This window comes from Arachis duranensis, chromosome 3 (assembly GCF_000817695.3).
Source record: "Arachis duranensis cultivar V14167 chromosome 3, aradu.V14167.gnm2.J7QH, whole genome shotgun sequence".
NCBI lineage: Eukaryota > Viridiplantae > Streptophyta > Magnoliopsida > Fabales > Fabaceae > Arachis > Arachis duranensis.
In genome coordinates, this window is record NC_029774.3 from 128993826 (window position 1) to 129008545 (window position 14720).

General features: G+C 34.8%; 3 protein-coding genes across 6 annotated transcripts; all 3 read left to right on the top strand.

Annotated features, from left to right (window-relative positions):
- The first annotated feature begins 783 nt into the window (after positions 1-783).
- LOC107481556 (uncharacterized) lies at positions 784-1476 on the top strand. The gene has a single exon (XM_016101832.1). The coding sequence runs from the start codon at positions 784-786 to the stop codon at positions 1474-1476; it is 693 nt and encodes a 230-aa protein (XP_015957318.1).
- Positions 1477-1528: 52 nt separating this feature from the next.
- LOC107481555 (uncharacterized) lies at positions 1529-2573 on the top strand. Its single transcript, XM_016101831.1, has 3 exons — positions 1529-1612; positions 1688-2331; positions 2420-2573. Exons 1-3 carry the CDS (start codon positions 1529-1531, stop codon positions 2571-2573), a joined length of 882 nt encoding a protein of 293 aa, XP_015957317.1.
- A 1569-nt stretch (positions 2574-4142) lies between these two features.
- Positions 4143-8197, top strand: LOC107481842 (ultraviolet-B receptor UVR8). 4 transcript variants are annotated; one of them, XM_052259378.1, is made up of 7 exons: positions 4143-4354; positions 5116-5155; positions 5282-5567; positions 5645-5994; positions 6091-6492; positions 6805-7247; positions 7516-7638. In XM_052259378.1, exons 3-6 carry the CDS (start codon positions 5340-5342, stop codon positions 7205-7207), a joined length of 1383 nt encoding a protein of 460 aa, XP_052115338.1. In that variant the 5' UTR covers positions 4143-4354; positions 5116-5155; positions 5282-5339; the 3' UTR covers positions 7208-7247; positions 7516-7638. The 4 variants fall into 4 exon arrangements, with proteins under 4 accessions (XP_052115338.1, XP_015957653.1, XP_015957654.1 ...); XM_016102167.3 differs by having other exon boundaries at positions 4145-4354; positions 5116-5184; positions 6805-7189; positions 7516-8197; XM_016102168.3 differs by having other exon boundaries at positions 4145-4354; positions 6805-7189; positions 7516-8197.
- The last annotated feature ends 6523 nt before the right edge of the window (positions 8198-14720 follow it).

The window sequence follows — 14720 nt, forward strand, 5'->3', positions numbered from 1 at the left end:
CAGGATTATGGAGACTCTATTTGTATGAAATCCTACTCTATTAGTAGTGATTTTTGACATTTTGTATTGATATTATGTTTAAAATTACTAAAATAACCCAAAAAATGATTGTCCCTTGTCTTCGCACGTAATTTTGACAGTGTATTTTTGACAAATTTTTAAAGTTTAGTAAGTTTAAAATATTGTCTGATTAATTTTTTTGTTTTTGCTGTTTTAATCTGTGTTGCCATTTATAATTTTTAGACTTTTTTTTAAGTTGGAAGTGAGACTCAAATCCAAAATTTATAGATAAGATAAAAAATTATACTATTTGAGTTATAGCGTTTGGCTTTATAATCCCAAAATTAATAAATAGAAAATTTGTATTATATCATTCGCACTATATTATTTTTATTTTGGGCAAAAAACATAAATAAGCCAAGGGAAGCCGAAAATTACGTAAATCCGCCAAGTTGAAAATTGCTTCATCAATCAACCAAAGCACTTCTCTATACAATTCGAATTAGCTTAGTTCGAATTGCATTTGTATATAATTCGAACCAAATCAGCTCGAATTACTTGGCAAAATTCACACTAATTCGAACCAGCTTGGTTTGAACTTAAAACATACATAATTCGAACTAGATGTGTTCGAATTATATAGGTGGAAGCTTCCCAAAGTAATTCGAACCAAGTAGGTTCGAATTACAAAATACTAATTCGAACCAGCCTGGTTTGAATTAGTGAGGACCAGACCTGTATATATATGGTATGAACGTGAGTTTCTCTCATTAGAGGGGTAAGATGGCTAGTGAGGAGAGTTTCGTAGTGTTGGTTCACCACAGAGGATCTATTAAGAGAAATACTCGTTCCGGTGTGAAGTTTACTGATAAGGATCCTCTGTGTATGATCGTCAGGCCTACGACGAGGTATGAGGACCATGTTAGCTCTGTACTGCTGAAACTTGGTCTCGAAGGTGTGAAACGGGTTAAAAAGTTTTTCTATCTCATTCCAATCACGGTGCTCCAAGAAACCATAAGGTATGATTGTTTCACGATCGGGAGTGATGAGGACTTGCAGGTCATGTTTCATTGTCGCCGGCATTTTCCAGAGGTGAGGACACCAGAACTGTTGGCAAAGTTGGTTGACGTGGTATCCAGCTCGGGGAGTTCGAACCGGAATACCACCACTTTAGCCACGGTAGCTGGTTCTAGCTCAAGACCTGTCGTTGCTTCTTCCTCCGTCCCTGCGTATGAGCCAGCCGTCCAACCTGTCGTCTCCCCTTCGTTCGCTGTTGATCTCAACGGCAGTGTAGGCGACGAGGTCGGAAAAGGGGAATTTCCACGGACCTCTTTACAGTGTGCTGCACCGGCTGGGGTTGGAGATGGATTGTTGGATGATCCAGAGGACGATGATGTCGAGCCGGATATGATTTCTAATGACAGTGGCGATGATGTCGGAGCAAATGAGCTTGCTGGGGGCGGGCGGTGGTTCTAGCTCTGGCACACAGCAGTACCCCCCACATTTTTCCTCTTTGAACTTGGATGCCATGAGGCAGGAGGGGATTCCTGGGCAGCCGGCTGGATTTGGCGCTAGAGATGGTGAAGGGTCTGCAGGTCTGACAGAGTTTCAGGTTGGTCAGCAATTTCAGGATAAAGAAGAGGCCCTGTTAAGTGTGAAGACTTACAGCATCCGTTGAGGGGTACAGTACAAGGTCGTGGAGTCTGACTATTGCCGGTATGTGGGCAAGTGTTCTGTGTTCGGGAATGGGTGCACATGGTTGATTCGCTTGAGTCTCCGACAGCGCAAGGATCTTTGGGAGGTCAAACGGTACAACGGACCACATACGTGTCTCGCCACCTCCATCTCCAGTGACCACAGGAGTTTGGATTACCATGTGATATCGGCATTCATTATGCCAATTGTTAAGGATGATGCATCCGTCAGCATCAAGGTGCTCCTAAATGCCACCGCCGCACACTTTGGGTTTAGGCCGACATACAAGAGGGTCTGGTTGGCCAAGCAAAAGGCTATTTCCCTCATCTATGGTGACTGGGATGAGTCATACAACGAGCTCCCAAGGTGGGTGTTAGGAGTCCAGTTGATGATGCTTGGTACTGTTGCAGTCCTTAGGACGAGTCCTGTTCGTGTCGGTGTACAGCTGGGCGAGTCTCAAGCTTATTTTCACAGACTATTCTGGACATTTCCACCGTGTATCGAGGCATTCCATCATTGCAAGCCCCTAGTTAGTATTGACGGCACCCATCTCTATGGCAAGTATGGGGGAACGTTGCTTGTCGCGATTGCACAGGACGGGAACTCCAACATACTCCCTGTGAGCATTAGTCGAGGGTGAGAATGCTGAGTCGTGGTCCTTCTTTCTCTCCCACCTGCGTGAGCAAGTGTCACCGCAGCCGAGTCTGCTAGTTATATTGGACAGGCATAACGGCATCAAGGCTGCGCTTGAGGCTCCTGACGGAGGATGGTTACCTCCGTCTGTATACCGGGCATTCTGCATTCGACATGTAGCGGCAAATTTCGCCCTAACCTTCAAGGGCAAAGACGCAAGGAAGCTACTTGTGAATGCGGCGTAGGCTAAGACTGAGGTCGAGTTCCATTACTGGTTTGATATTCTGAGGTCTGAAGACCCGGCGATGTGTGACTGGGCGAACCGGATTGAGTATTCACTGTGGACACAGCATTGTGATGAGGGGCGTAGATTCGGACACATGACGACGAATATCTCTGAGTGTGTGAACTCAATCCTCAAGGGTTTCAGAAACCTTCTTGTGTGCTCGCTAGTGAAGGCAACATACAGAAGGTTGGCCGAATTATTTGTTCGCAAAGGGAGAGAGGCTGAGGCGCAGCAGAAAATCGGACAACAATTTAGTCAGCACTTGGTGAAGTGTATAGAGGCCAACTTGAAGATGGTTAGGTGCTTCACGGTGACTTTGTACGACAGGGATAACTCCGATTTCACCGTCGCAGAGACAAACTCCGACTGGTTCTTTCTCACTGGGTAGTTACAGAGTCTCGCTTGCATCTCAGACATGTGACTGCGGATACTTTCAGGCACTTCATTTCCCGTGTCCCCACGCACTGGCATGCTGTGCCTACTCATGGCTTACATGGGAGCCTTACGTTCATCAGGTGTATCGTCTTAGGTCGGTCTTCAGTGTGTATCGGATGGGTTTCACACCTCCCATTCCGGAGGGTTTCTGGCCACCATATGACGGGTCGATTGTCATCCCAGACCCGAATAAGAGGCGTGCGAGAGAAGGTCGTCCGAGATCCAATCGGATACGGACCAATATGGACGAGGCAGACCCGAACCGGCCAAAGAGATGTGAGCTTTGTCGGCAGCCCGGCCACACACGTCGAAGTTGTCCACAGCTCGGAGGAGCAGAGCACACACGGGGACATGATTAGGTATATTGCTAGCTTTGGTACTTTTGTTATTTCAATTTCACGTTTAGATTCTACTATTATCGGTTTTCTTACTTGTAGTTGGTAAGTGATATAATTTGTTAATGTTAGTGCGATGTACTGTGAATGAGATCTTAATTAATGAATATGTTTTGTTTCCGGAGTTTTAAATGAAATGTATATTGAATACACATCGGAATAACAAACTCTACGAGTTAAATTAAGACATGACGCAAAAACTATGCTAGTAACAGAAATTAGTGTTTGGAACGAATTTTGAGTAATTCAAACTAGCCCCGTTCGAATTACTATTTGAGGCAAATTGTGAGTAATTCGAACCAACTTGGTTCGAATTAGTTGGAGAGTGGTTCACGTGTGTAATTCGGATCAAACTAATTCGAATTATGCTAGTAGTAGTTCGAACCATGTAGGTTCGAATTATATGTTATTGTAGTTCGAACCAAACTAGTTCGAATTACATAGTAATGTGCTTTGCCTTATTCGTGAAGCAATTTTCAATTTAGCTGATTCAGATAATTTGTTTGCTTCCTTGGTTTATTTTTGTTTTTTACCCTTTTATTTTTTTAAATGTGAAATTCATGTTCGCATAAATTCTAGAATCTATTAAAAAAAATACAGAAAAATATTTTTCTTTAAAATATAAAGTACATAATACATACTACACAGATAAGAAGAGAGGGCCACCGTCTTCTATTTGATGAGAATGAAAGAAAATTATTGATTATTGATCCATCCACTGACTCATTAAACTACTAAAAGTCTAAAACACACAACGAAAATTCCACCCCTCTCTCTCTCTCTTCCCCTCTATTCCAATTTCATCTAAATTCCCACTTCCCATTTGCTTTGTTTCATCCAAATTATGCAACTTTTTATGCAAATTCTCCACCGATGAGGACTCACTTCCAGAAATCCTTCTTCATCATACGTAATCATCTTTCCATGTTTCTCTGCTTTGATCTATGACGATCATAAATGCCATTCACATAAAAAAAAAAAAAAACTCGTTTTTAACCGTATGGTTTTGTTCTGCTTGCCTTCTATTCTTTGTTTTCTGCTTTGCCCCATTTTTTTTAATGGTAGCGTATTCAACAAGTGTCCTTGTTCTTTTGAGGTGACTATTGATTCCCTGATCTGGAAAGTCAAAAAATAAAATAAAGGAGCGATTTTTGGTTTCTGGTCTTCTGGGTTTTGAGTCATGTTGGAAGATTGTACATATGTATTTTTGTTCGTCTAATCCATTTTGATTGGGATGATCGAGCTTTGTTGAGCTATGATGAGTCCATAGGAACGGAGATTTCAGCTTTGATCAGATAATTCTTTTCTTTTCTGGTGTTTGTTTTGGCTGAGCTATAGAACATTTCCATCAGTTTGGAACAGTATACTTCTCAAAGTTTCCTCCTTTGGACTCCTCACCCTATATTTCACCCTTAATCTTTTTCATCCGGATCATCACCCTTAATCAAGCGTTTTGTAGAACGATCGGTCCTGAATTTTGGGTTTGGTATTTGTGAAAGCCAGTGTTTTGTCCTTTTGACTGTAATCGGTCACATCATTCTGTAGGTGTAAATGCATGCCTTATGATGCTTTTGATTTGCAATGCCATAGTCAATTATGTTATTCAGCTATATTATTTTCAACTGTGTGTCACATATTGAGTTCTTATGAGCAATTTATTTTTCTTTATAGGTTTGAGACCTGAGATTTGCTAGTCAATTGTATCATTGAGGTACATGCATTTGCAAGTTACAACATTATGTATAATTTCTTCACTCTTTCAGATGCTTTGATTAGAGAAACATAGTAATTATTTTAATGTAGTAATGTATTTGAACATTTTTTTTGTAATTATCAGAAGTGTTAGGCATTTTATTTCGCGAAGTTCGGGCACTGCATAAGGTTTGGCAGTGCCCATGGATGCTACTACAAGTGGAACCCCAACTATCCAATACCATAACATCAATGACCAGCAAATCACTGCCATTGTTGTTGCCACACCATTACCAATATTTCAAAGGCAGCAACGTCATTGCTTCGGGGGCTCCTGTCCTGGAGAGTTTCCCTTGTCTGCTAATCCCTCAATTGTCCTTCATGTCCTCACAACATGTAATTTGGATCCTCAGGACCTTGCTAAATTGGAGGCAAGCAATGTACTTTTTTGCATTTCGGCTCTCAAGTTTATGCTTGAATGCTACTGATGCTAACAGATTTTTTGCAGGCAACATGCTCATTCTTCAGGAAGCCAGCAAACTTTGCTCCGGATTTCGAATTGTCCTTGTCTGAGCTAGCTGCATTGGACATGTGCCAGAAGAGAGTGATCTTTAAGCCAATGTCAATAGAGCAGAGGCAGTATTTGAAGCAGAGATGTGGGGGTTCTTGGAAATTGGTGATGAGGTTTTTGATAGCTGGAGAAACATGTTGCAGGAGGGAGAAATCACAGGCAATAGCAGGTCCTGGTCACAGCATTGCTGTGAACTCAAAAGGGATTGTTTATTCATTTGGGTCCAATGGTTCAGGACAACTTGGGAATGGCACCACTGAAGACATGTGGCAACCTCAACCGATCAGGTTGGAACAGTTGAAGATTCCACAGTTCTTATTGCATATCATGTAGTTGTAATCAAATATGGAAAGTGAACTAATAGAAACACCATTACATTGCAGAGCTCTGCAAGGCATTCGAATTATACAAGCTGCGGCTGGGGCTGGGAGGACAATGTTGATCAGTGATGCTGGCCAGGTTTATGCATTTGGCAAAGATTCATTCGGTGAAGCTGAGTTTGGGACTCAAGGATCTAAGATGGTTACAACTCCACAGTTAGTTGAGTCTTTGAAAAATATATTTGTTGTTCAAGCTGCTATTGGAAACTTCTTCACAGCTGTATTGTCAAGAGAAGGCAGGGTGTATACGTTTTCTTGGGGTAATGATGGCAAACTCTGTCACCATACTGATCCAAGTGATGTAGAACCTCATCCTTTATTAGGAGCTCTTGAACATATACCAGTTGTCCAAATTGCTGCCGGATACTGCTACCTACTTTGTCTGGCATGTCAGCCCAGTGGAATGTGAGCTCTGACTGTATCCCTTTTAAGTAATATACATATTAGGCAGTCTTTAATCCTTCTTATTTTTTCAGGATAATTTATTGGTATTCTGATTTATTCGTTGATTGGCAACTCTTATATCTCACATTCTGTTATTCTAGCTGGCTATGTACTTGCATTAAAAGTCAATTACTTCGTTTTTGGACAGGTGTTCAAGCATTTTCAACCTTTTTTCTCTTTAGTAAACTAGAATGTGCAGGTCATTTTCATTCTTATTGTAATGAGTATTTGGATTTTTATTGATTATGCAATCGTTCTTTGAAAATTTGACAGGTCAGTGTACTCTGTTGGGTGTGGCTTGGGTGGGAAGCTTGGACACGGCTCAAGAACTGATGAGAAGTATCCTCGTTTGATCGAACAGTTCCAGAAGTTACACCTTCAGCCGATGGCGGTTGCTGCTGGTGCTTGGCATGCTGCTGTGGTGGGGCAGGATGGCCGAGTTTGCACATGGGGGTGGGGCCGTTATGGTTGCTTAGGTCATGGAAACGAAGAATGTGAATCAACACCTAAGGTGGTGGAAGCCTTGAGCAATGTCAAGGCAGTCCATGTTGCTACAGGAGATTACGCGACCTTTGTCGTGTGTGATAACGGCGATGTCTATTCATTTGGTTGTGGGGAATCTTCTAGTCTCGGCCATAACCCTGGAAATGATGATCAGGTCTGCTTTGCTTCTTGATTCCTGTGATATTTTTGTACCTTGATGACATCATGAACTGGTTAGTGCTCTCCCATAATTGGGACTTAAAGAACAAAGGACTTGCTAGCACTATGATCTGAGTATTCTTGGATTCATGTATGAAGTCTGCAATGAAAGTGAACACAATTTTATTGCAAATTCCCTCAAAGAGGCCAGAGCCAAGGAAAAAGTAGCACAAGCCTATATGAGATGTTTGTAGTGTATTCAATTAATATTTATTAAATCTTTCTAACGGCTTAATTAATTCTAAGGAAGCTAATCAACCATGCCGTGTTTCTTGCTTGCAGGGCAACAGGCAAGGGAACGTGTCGAGTCCAGAGCTTGTCGCTTCCCTGAAAGAAGTCAACGAACGGGTGGTACACATTAGCATGACGAATTCCATATACTGGAATGCTCATACATTTGCGCTAACAGAATCAGGGAAGCTGTATGCTTTTGGGGCTGGAGACAAAGGACAGCTCGGAGCTGAGCTTGTTGGCGACGAAACTGAAAGAGGAAAACCGGAACGGGTTGATATCGATCTTGGTTAACTTGCGGCCGCAGGGGCACGCTCCATTGTTCCACAATTGATTTGCACCATGCTGTCCTTTATTTAAGAATCGCCATGCATGGCATTTAGGTGTTTAAATGCCTTTGTTTATTGTGTAAATAGAATCAAAGTATGCAGTTGAAAGGTCTAACTTAGGTAAACTTATACACTCTTTTTTATGTTGTTGATATGAAGTCTTAGGGATTCAGTTTCAACAAGGTGCTCATAGTTTGATCTTCACTCTATGATTGGTTTTTCTAGATCATGTATGCTTAGAGAAATTGTCATGATTCTCATGCTTTCCGCGATCCAGTGCTCGAGAAGACTATGTTCTCGGCTCCATAGCTCTAGTTAATTCGTTATATATATATTGAATAAATAAACAAAAGCATACATAAAAGTGTTTGGAGTGAATAAAAATACACGCCAAAATTCGTAAATATCAAAGAATTAGTAATAAGTAGTGTAAAGAATTAGTCGAATATTGAAGAAAACAAAGAGAAGTAAAGAGTATATGATTGTGTTTTGTTTTGATTTCCGAACAAAACAGTCAATCAAAACAGGACATTGAAAATTGAAGACAAAGAGTAGAGACATAAAAATTATTATTTTTGTATTTTGTTTAATGATAATTGAATATAAGATAGAACAAATAATAAAAAAATTTAATTTATTTTTTTTTCTTCATTCATAATTCAAAAAGAAAAATAAAATGATAAAAAATATAATTATGAAAAATAGATAACGATAACAAAAAAATATAAGTTATATTTCTATCCAATATTTTTATGTTTTAAAATAACTAATTTAATATGGTACGATATGATATCTCTATCCATGTCTTATGAAAAATACGATCTTATAAACAAATATAACCTAAATTAAGAATCTTATTAATTTAATGTTTTCTCATTTTATATTCTATTATTTGGTTTTTATCCGAAGTTAGTCCGCTGTTTCAAATTATTAAAACAAGTCGCTTTGACGTAGATTAAATTTGAAAAATGTGGATTAAAATTGACTTTACTTCCATACATGAAACCAAAGCAGTTCAATATTTGTTGCTCTTTAGTTTTTTTTTTTTTTTCTTTTGAGGAAGAAGGTCAACACATATATGTGGATTATAGTTCAATCGAAAAAAATTAGGTTTAATTATTTTGTTAGTCCTTATAATTTTACTAAAATTTTTAATTAGGTTATTAATTGTGAATACCTTTAATTTATGAATAAATATTCAGTTAATTTTAACATTTTTTACAATAAAAAAGACCTAATTAAAATTATGAATCTAACTGAAAAAAAAAAATCTAATTATAAATTTAATAAAATTATAGAACCAACAAAATAATAAAACCAAAAAATTAAAACAAGCTATATCCAACAAATACAAACACTATTTAGCAGACACAAAGGTATATATCTCTACATCAACACCACACTCTCATAAAGGTTTTCAAATTTCCAACTCTACTGTCGGCATTACTGTCCACAGCCTAAGGAGCTGGTCCTTTGCCACTCTTCGCAGCTCACAAAGGATTTGTGGACTACTCAGACAAATAATACACAAAATACCCAGAATACACCCACTTTATTTTTAATTTCAAGAATACACAGTTTATTATTGGTCCATTATTTCGTCTCCAAAAACACCTCTATTTTTAGTAAATCTCTAACTAGCATCTTAATGTGTACGGGGGACGAAAATAAGTTGGATGGCAGAGTATTGCAATAGTGATCCAATTAATATTTTTAATGCTTTACTGATTTAAGGACACGATGATAGTTTAGGGTTAAACTATTACCGAGTTGGTATATTAATATTAATATTATGCACTAATTTTAGCGAAAATGTAAATTCGGAAGAGAAAAATTTTCAGCTAAGGATTTAATTTAATTGATAATTTTAAAATACAGAATGTAATTTTCAGTTGTCTAAAATACAAATACAAATAACTTATACTTCCTAAAGAAAGGAAAACTAAAATTGATCCTACAAATAGGCGGCAGTCCTCCTGTTTTTCGTTAGCTCCCTGGTGGTGCTTGCTAACAAAATATTATGCCATTAACTAGCAGTCAAATATCTTTGCAACCAGCAAGAATCAATTTCATGTCCTTATACAAAAATAATAAACATATCTAATGTTAAGTAATTATGTAAAATATATCACATTTAGTTATTGTTTCACGGGTAGTGGCTCTGGGGTATGGATATGGAAGAATCCAATAATATGATGAAAATCAGTCAAAATAAAGCATAAGGTAAAACATTGAAAAAGGGAGAGTGGAAGAGAGCTCAACCCAACATGACAGAAGCTAAGGAATGGTTGGGCAAGGACAACGGAAATACGTGGAGAAGAGACAACACCATGCAAAGCATCAAACACTATCGGAATCAAAATATTTTTGGTAAAAGAATAAAAGATTGTAGAGACTGGAGACTCAGGCTAGGACAATAACTTGGGAATTCTCGCGGACGTGTGGAGGTGCTCGACCACGACCATTGATTATTAATTATTAATTCTCTCATATATGAATTTAAAGTAGGGTGTTCGTGGATCTCATCTGCAAATTCGTTCCGAAAAATTGCGGATATTTGCTTTACATTCGTATCCGATCCACGGTAGATCCGCATAATAATAATAATAAATAAATATATATATATGTTTGGTATTATATTTACTTGTTTATATGTTTTAGTTAGTAATTATTATTTATATATTGTATTATTTTGTTTTTGTTATTTAAAAAAATTTGATTAAAAATATTTTAAAAATAAATAAATTTAAAAATGTGAAAAAAATATTTTTATTGAATCTTTTATATAAAAATATGATTAAAAAGAGAAGGTTCAATTATGCGGATATATATGATATCCGATATTCGATCCGATCCGATCCGCACATTTGCAGATCAGATCAGATCGGATCCGACAATACAAAATACAAATATCATATCCAATCCGATTCGATGAAAATTATGCAGATTGGATCGAATTTTCGGCCATATCCAACCCGATGCGATCCGCGTACACCCCTAATTTACACCCCTCATTTAAAGCCAATAACTATGTCTTCCGGACGGAGGCTTCTTTGTAACAACGGCAAAAATGATATCAGGTTTGGCTAATACAGGATATATGTTAATCTTATTATAAAAAAAATTAATTTTTTAAATTTGACATATTTTCATAAAAAATTTCAATTAATAATCTTAACATATATATTAACTAAATATATGATAAGAGAAAAATTTAAGAGCTAATAAAATTTATTATTTTTTATTAACACTTTTAATCATTAGTCTAATATTTTTTAGTTTAATAATCTAACATATATATTTAATTTATATTTTTAAATATTATTAATTAATTATTAGCTAAAAATAATAAATTGTGTTAGTGTCTAATATTTTTTATATAAAAATATAAGCGCAATAATATTAATTGATTAAAGCTCAACACTACATAAATCATAATTTTGTATGGGCAAATTAAATCAACGAACGGTAGTCAAGTAGAAGTATAGTACATGTGGTCAATGGGTAAAAAAAAACCAAGAAGAACACTTGTGTCGGTCGGAGACTATAAGTGAAGAGGAAACAGACTCTTGCAGGGAATCCAAACATATAATAAGTTCCACTGTTTATGCCACCCCTAAAATTAAAGATAGAGACAGTAACCAAATACATACATTGTCTTACATTTGATGCCATGCCATAACAAAAGAAGCTATCATTAGACTAAGATCGGATTAGGGCCCAGCAAAGGAGGGAAGGGGTTCACAAATTCATGGAAATTATATTTGTACGAGACACTGTGCAAGAGCAACACAGAAGCATCTCAATTATTATGGTTCTGCTTCCACCTTATGTGTGTGTACGACTAGCATTAATTGCAATCAATTCTCATTCTTCACGAGCCACGTGTACGGATTACAGTCAACACCACAAAAAAAAGACATGCCAGTCCAGGTTCCAAGGTCCAACAGCCAGCCGGCCAAGCCACTATGGTGTTCATAACTAATGTTCTTCAATAGAATTACTGTGTTCGCATCACATTCAAACATATTTCACTCTATTTTTAAAAAGATGACAGTAATTTTTTTTATATAATGCTTAAGTAGAAAAATAATATGTATACCACTTCTTATATACATTTAAGTAGAAAAATATTAAAAGTATATGATGAAAAATGATACCGAAAAAAAGGCGATAGTATATAAAGAGTATGAAGCTTTTTAAGTGTTTTATGGCAAGCAATAACCTTTTATCTGTTCTATTTATATTGTGGCACATAAGTAATATAAATCAGTCTTACTGTATAGAATTAAAGTTTATCAATTTAAACAAATTCAGCATTCTTTAAATTAATCAATTTCTTTTTCATATTGCTAACATGTCATAATATGGTCTATATAAATTATTAATTTTGGTAGCTGATTTTTTATAAATACTTAGTATAATTGTATATATTTTTTTGGTGTCTTAGTATAATTGTATAAAACAACAAAAATTTTATGTACACAAAAATTCAGCTATTATATTAATTATTATATATTTTATATGAATATATATTATTTAAATTATATTTTATATTTAATATGTATCTATGAAGATAACTAATTTAGTTATTAATTTTTTATATACACATAATAAAATAATTATTTAAATTTGATGCAAAAAATTCACAACATATGAAATATGAGAAAAAACATTTAGGCAATAATTATTCAATAGGCAATCAGTAATTATAACAATTTTATATCTTATTAGAAAATAGATTTGTTACTCTTCTTTTATAAATTTATATAAATATATAATATAAAAATATTATATGTGAAATAATATTATAAAAAGAGTATGAAAATATCATTTTCCATTTTATTATACTCTCTAAGAAAAAAGGGCCGCAAAAGTAAGGAAGTGATCCACATAATAGTAGAATCAAGTAAAGATATGAAAAGAGTTTATTAAGAACTCTTATAACCGTTTTAGTTAATATAAATAGTTTATTGTTTTAAAGTTGAACGCATAATGAAACTAATGACATTGTTGATAAATGTTCTTGATATGGGCGTTGAAGATATAGTAAAGGTTGTCCTTAATATTACAAGGGATAATAAATTTGATAGACATGGTGTTCTAATTTCAATAGAAAGATTGTCATTTTTTTTTAAATAATTTAAATCTTATTATTTTTAAATTAAATTATTCTCTATATACAAATATTTTTTTTATATAAGTTTTTATAAATTATTTATATTCACACACTTTGTACTGTTAATGTATATTCTTTTTCTTCTTTTTGTTACTGCAAGTTTTTCTTCTTCTTTGTTATCGTTATCATCAACACCACTTCTTCTTCCTCTTTCTTTTTTTTTATTGGAATTTCTTTTCCTCCTTTCTTTTTCTTTTTCTTTTTCCTTTCTCCTCTATCATCAGTTATCTCGTTGTTAAAGATAATGAATATTTCAGGTTCAGATTGTCAATTAAACTAAAACAAAATTAATTATTATTTTAAATCCAATCAAGTGGCTGGGGGTATAGTTCAATTCAAAAGAAAAAAATATAGCATTAGAGAAAATATTTTTCTATATTTATAGTAAATATAGGTGTAACACAAAGATATTGAGTGTATTTTTATTATAATAAGTTTTACATAATTCAAAACTCTTCTCCTTTCTCCTCATCTTCTGCTGCTTTTTTTTTCTTATTCATCTTTTCCTTTTTATTTTACCTTCTCAAGTTTTTTCTTGTTTTACTCTCTTAACAAGAATAAAAATAAAAAAATCAAACAAAGAAAAAAAATACATAATGTTGCAAAATTACTTAAAGGATGATGAACTTACATTCATTTAACCAAAAGAAATAAAGAAATAAGAAAAAAAAGAAGAAAAAATAAAGTATTAGAAAAAATATTTTTCTATATTTACAGCACATTTGGGTGTAACACGAAGATATTTGGGTGTAATATGAATATATTTGGGTGTATTATTATTTTGATAAGTTATGCATAATTCAAAACTCCTCTTCTTTCCCCTCTTCATCTTCTGTTGCTTCTTCTATTTTTTATCATCATCACCATTTTTTTCTTCTTTTTTTTTTCTTATTCATCTTTTTCTTTTTGTTTTACCTTCTCAAGTTTCTTCTTGTTTTACTCTCTTAACAAGAATAAAAACAAAAAAATCAAACAAAGAAGAAGAAGAAACACATAATGCTGCAAAATTACTTGGAAGATGATGAACTTACATTCATTTAACTAAAAAGAAAGAAAGAATAGGAAAAAAATGCAACTTTAGATGAAATATTTTTCTATATTTGTAGTAAATTTGGGTGTAACACGAAGATATTTGGGTGTATTTTATTATGATAAGTTCTGCATAGTTCAAAACTCTTTCTCTTCCTCATTCTCATCTTCTGCTGCTTCTTCTTCATCATCTTTTTATTTCATATTCTCATAATTCTTTTTGCGAGGAAAAAATCAAATAAAAAAGAAAAAATACATAATGTTACAAAATCAATAGAAAAAGAAGGAGAAAAAAATGCAGCAATAACAACAATAGTAAAAAAAGACGATGAAGATGAAACACGTGAAGACAAAGGAAGAAAAACGCAGAGGAGGAGGAGGAGGAGAAGGAGGAGGAGGAATGCAAAGAGCGCTATGGAAACTACTTAATAGCGCGCGTGTTGACACGCTCGTATGGATGAGCGTCCTTTTGTTGAGCTTGACTCAACTTGTATGACTTGTAAACTAAAATAACTTATATATGTAGTACTTCTCTTTTAAATTTTAATAGATGATTAGGTTGTGAATTTTTAATAGATGTGTTAATATTAAAATTGGTGATATTTATTTTCAATTATAGATTATGAAATCTTTAAAAATTTATCTAAGAATTTTGTACTAATTTTAATTTTGAAAATATTAATGTTAATTAAAGATATTTAATATTAGATATATTTTAA

Coding starts and splice junctions, on each gene's coding strand:
- LOC107481556 (XM_016101832.1), top strand. CDS start 784: ATGGCTAGTGAGGAGAGTTTCGTAGTGTTGGTTCACCACAGAGGATCT.
- LOC107481555 (XM_016101831.1), top strand. CDS start 1,529: ATGAGGCAGGAGGGGATTCCTGGGCAGCCGGCTGGATTTGGCGCTAGA. Junction 1,613..1,687: donor CAGGTCTGACAGAGTTTCAG/GTTGGTCAGCAA, acceptor TGAGGGGTACAG/TACAAGGTCGTGGAGTCTGA. Junction 2,332..2,419: donor CCTGTGAGCATTAGTCGAGG/GTGAGAATGCTG, acceptor TATATTGGACAG/GCATAACGGCATCAAGGCTG.
- LOC107481842 (XM_016102167.3), top strand. CDS start 5,340: ATGGATGCTACTACAAGTGGAACCCCAACTATCCAATACCATAACATC. Junction 6,493..6,804: donor GCATGTCAGCCCAGTGGAAT/GTGAGCTCTGAC, acceptor AAAATTTGACAG/GTCAGTGTACTCTGTTGGGT. Junction 7,190..7,515: donor ACCCTGGAAATGATGATCAG/GTCTGCTTTGCT, acceptor TCTTGCTTGCAG/GGCAACAGGCAAGGGAACGT.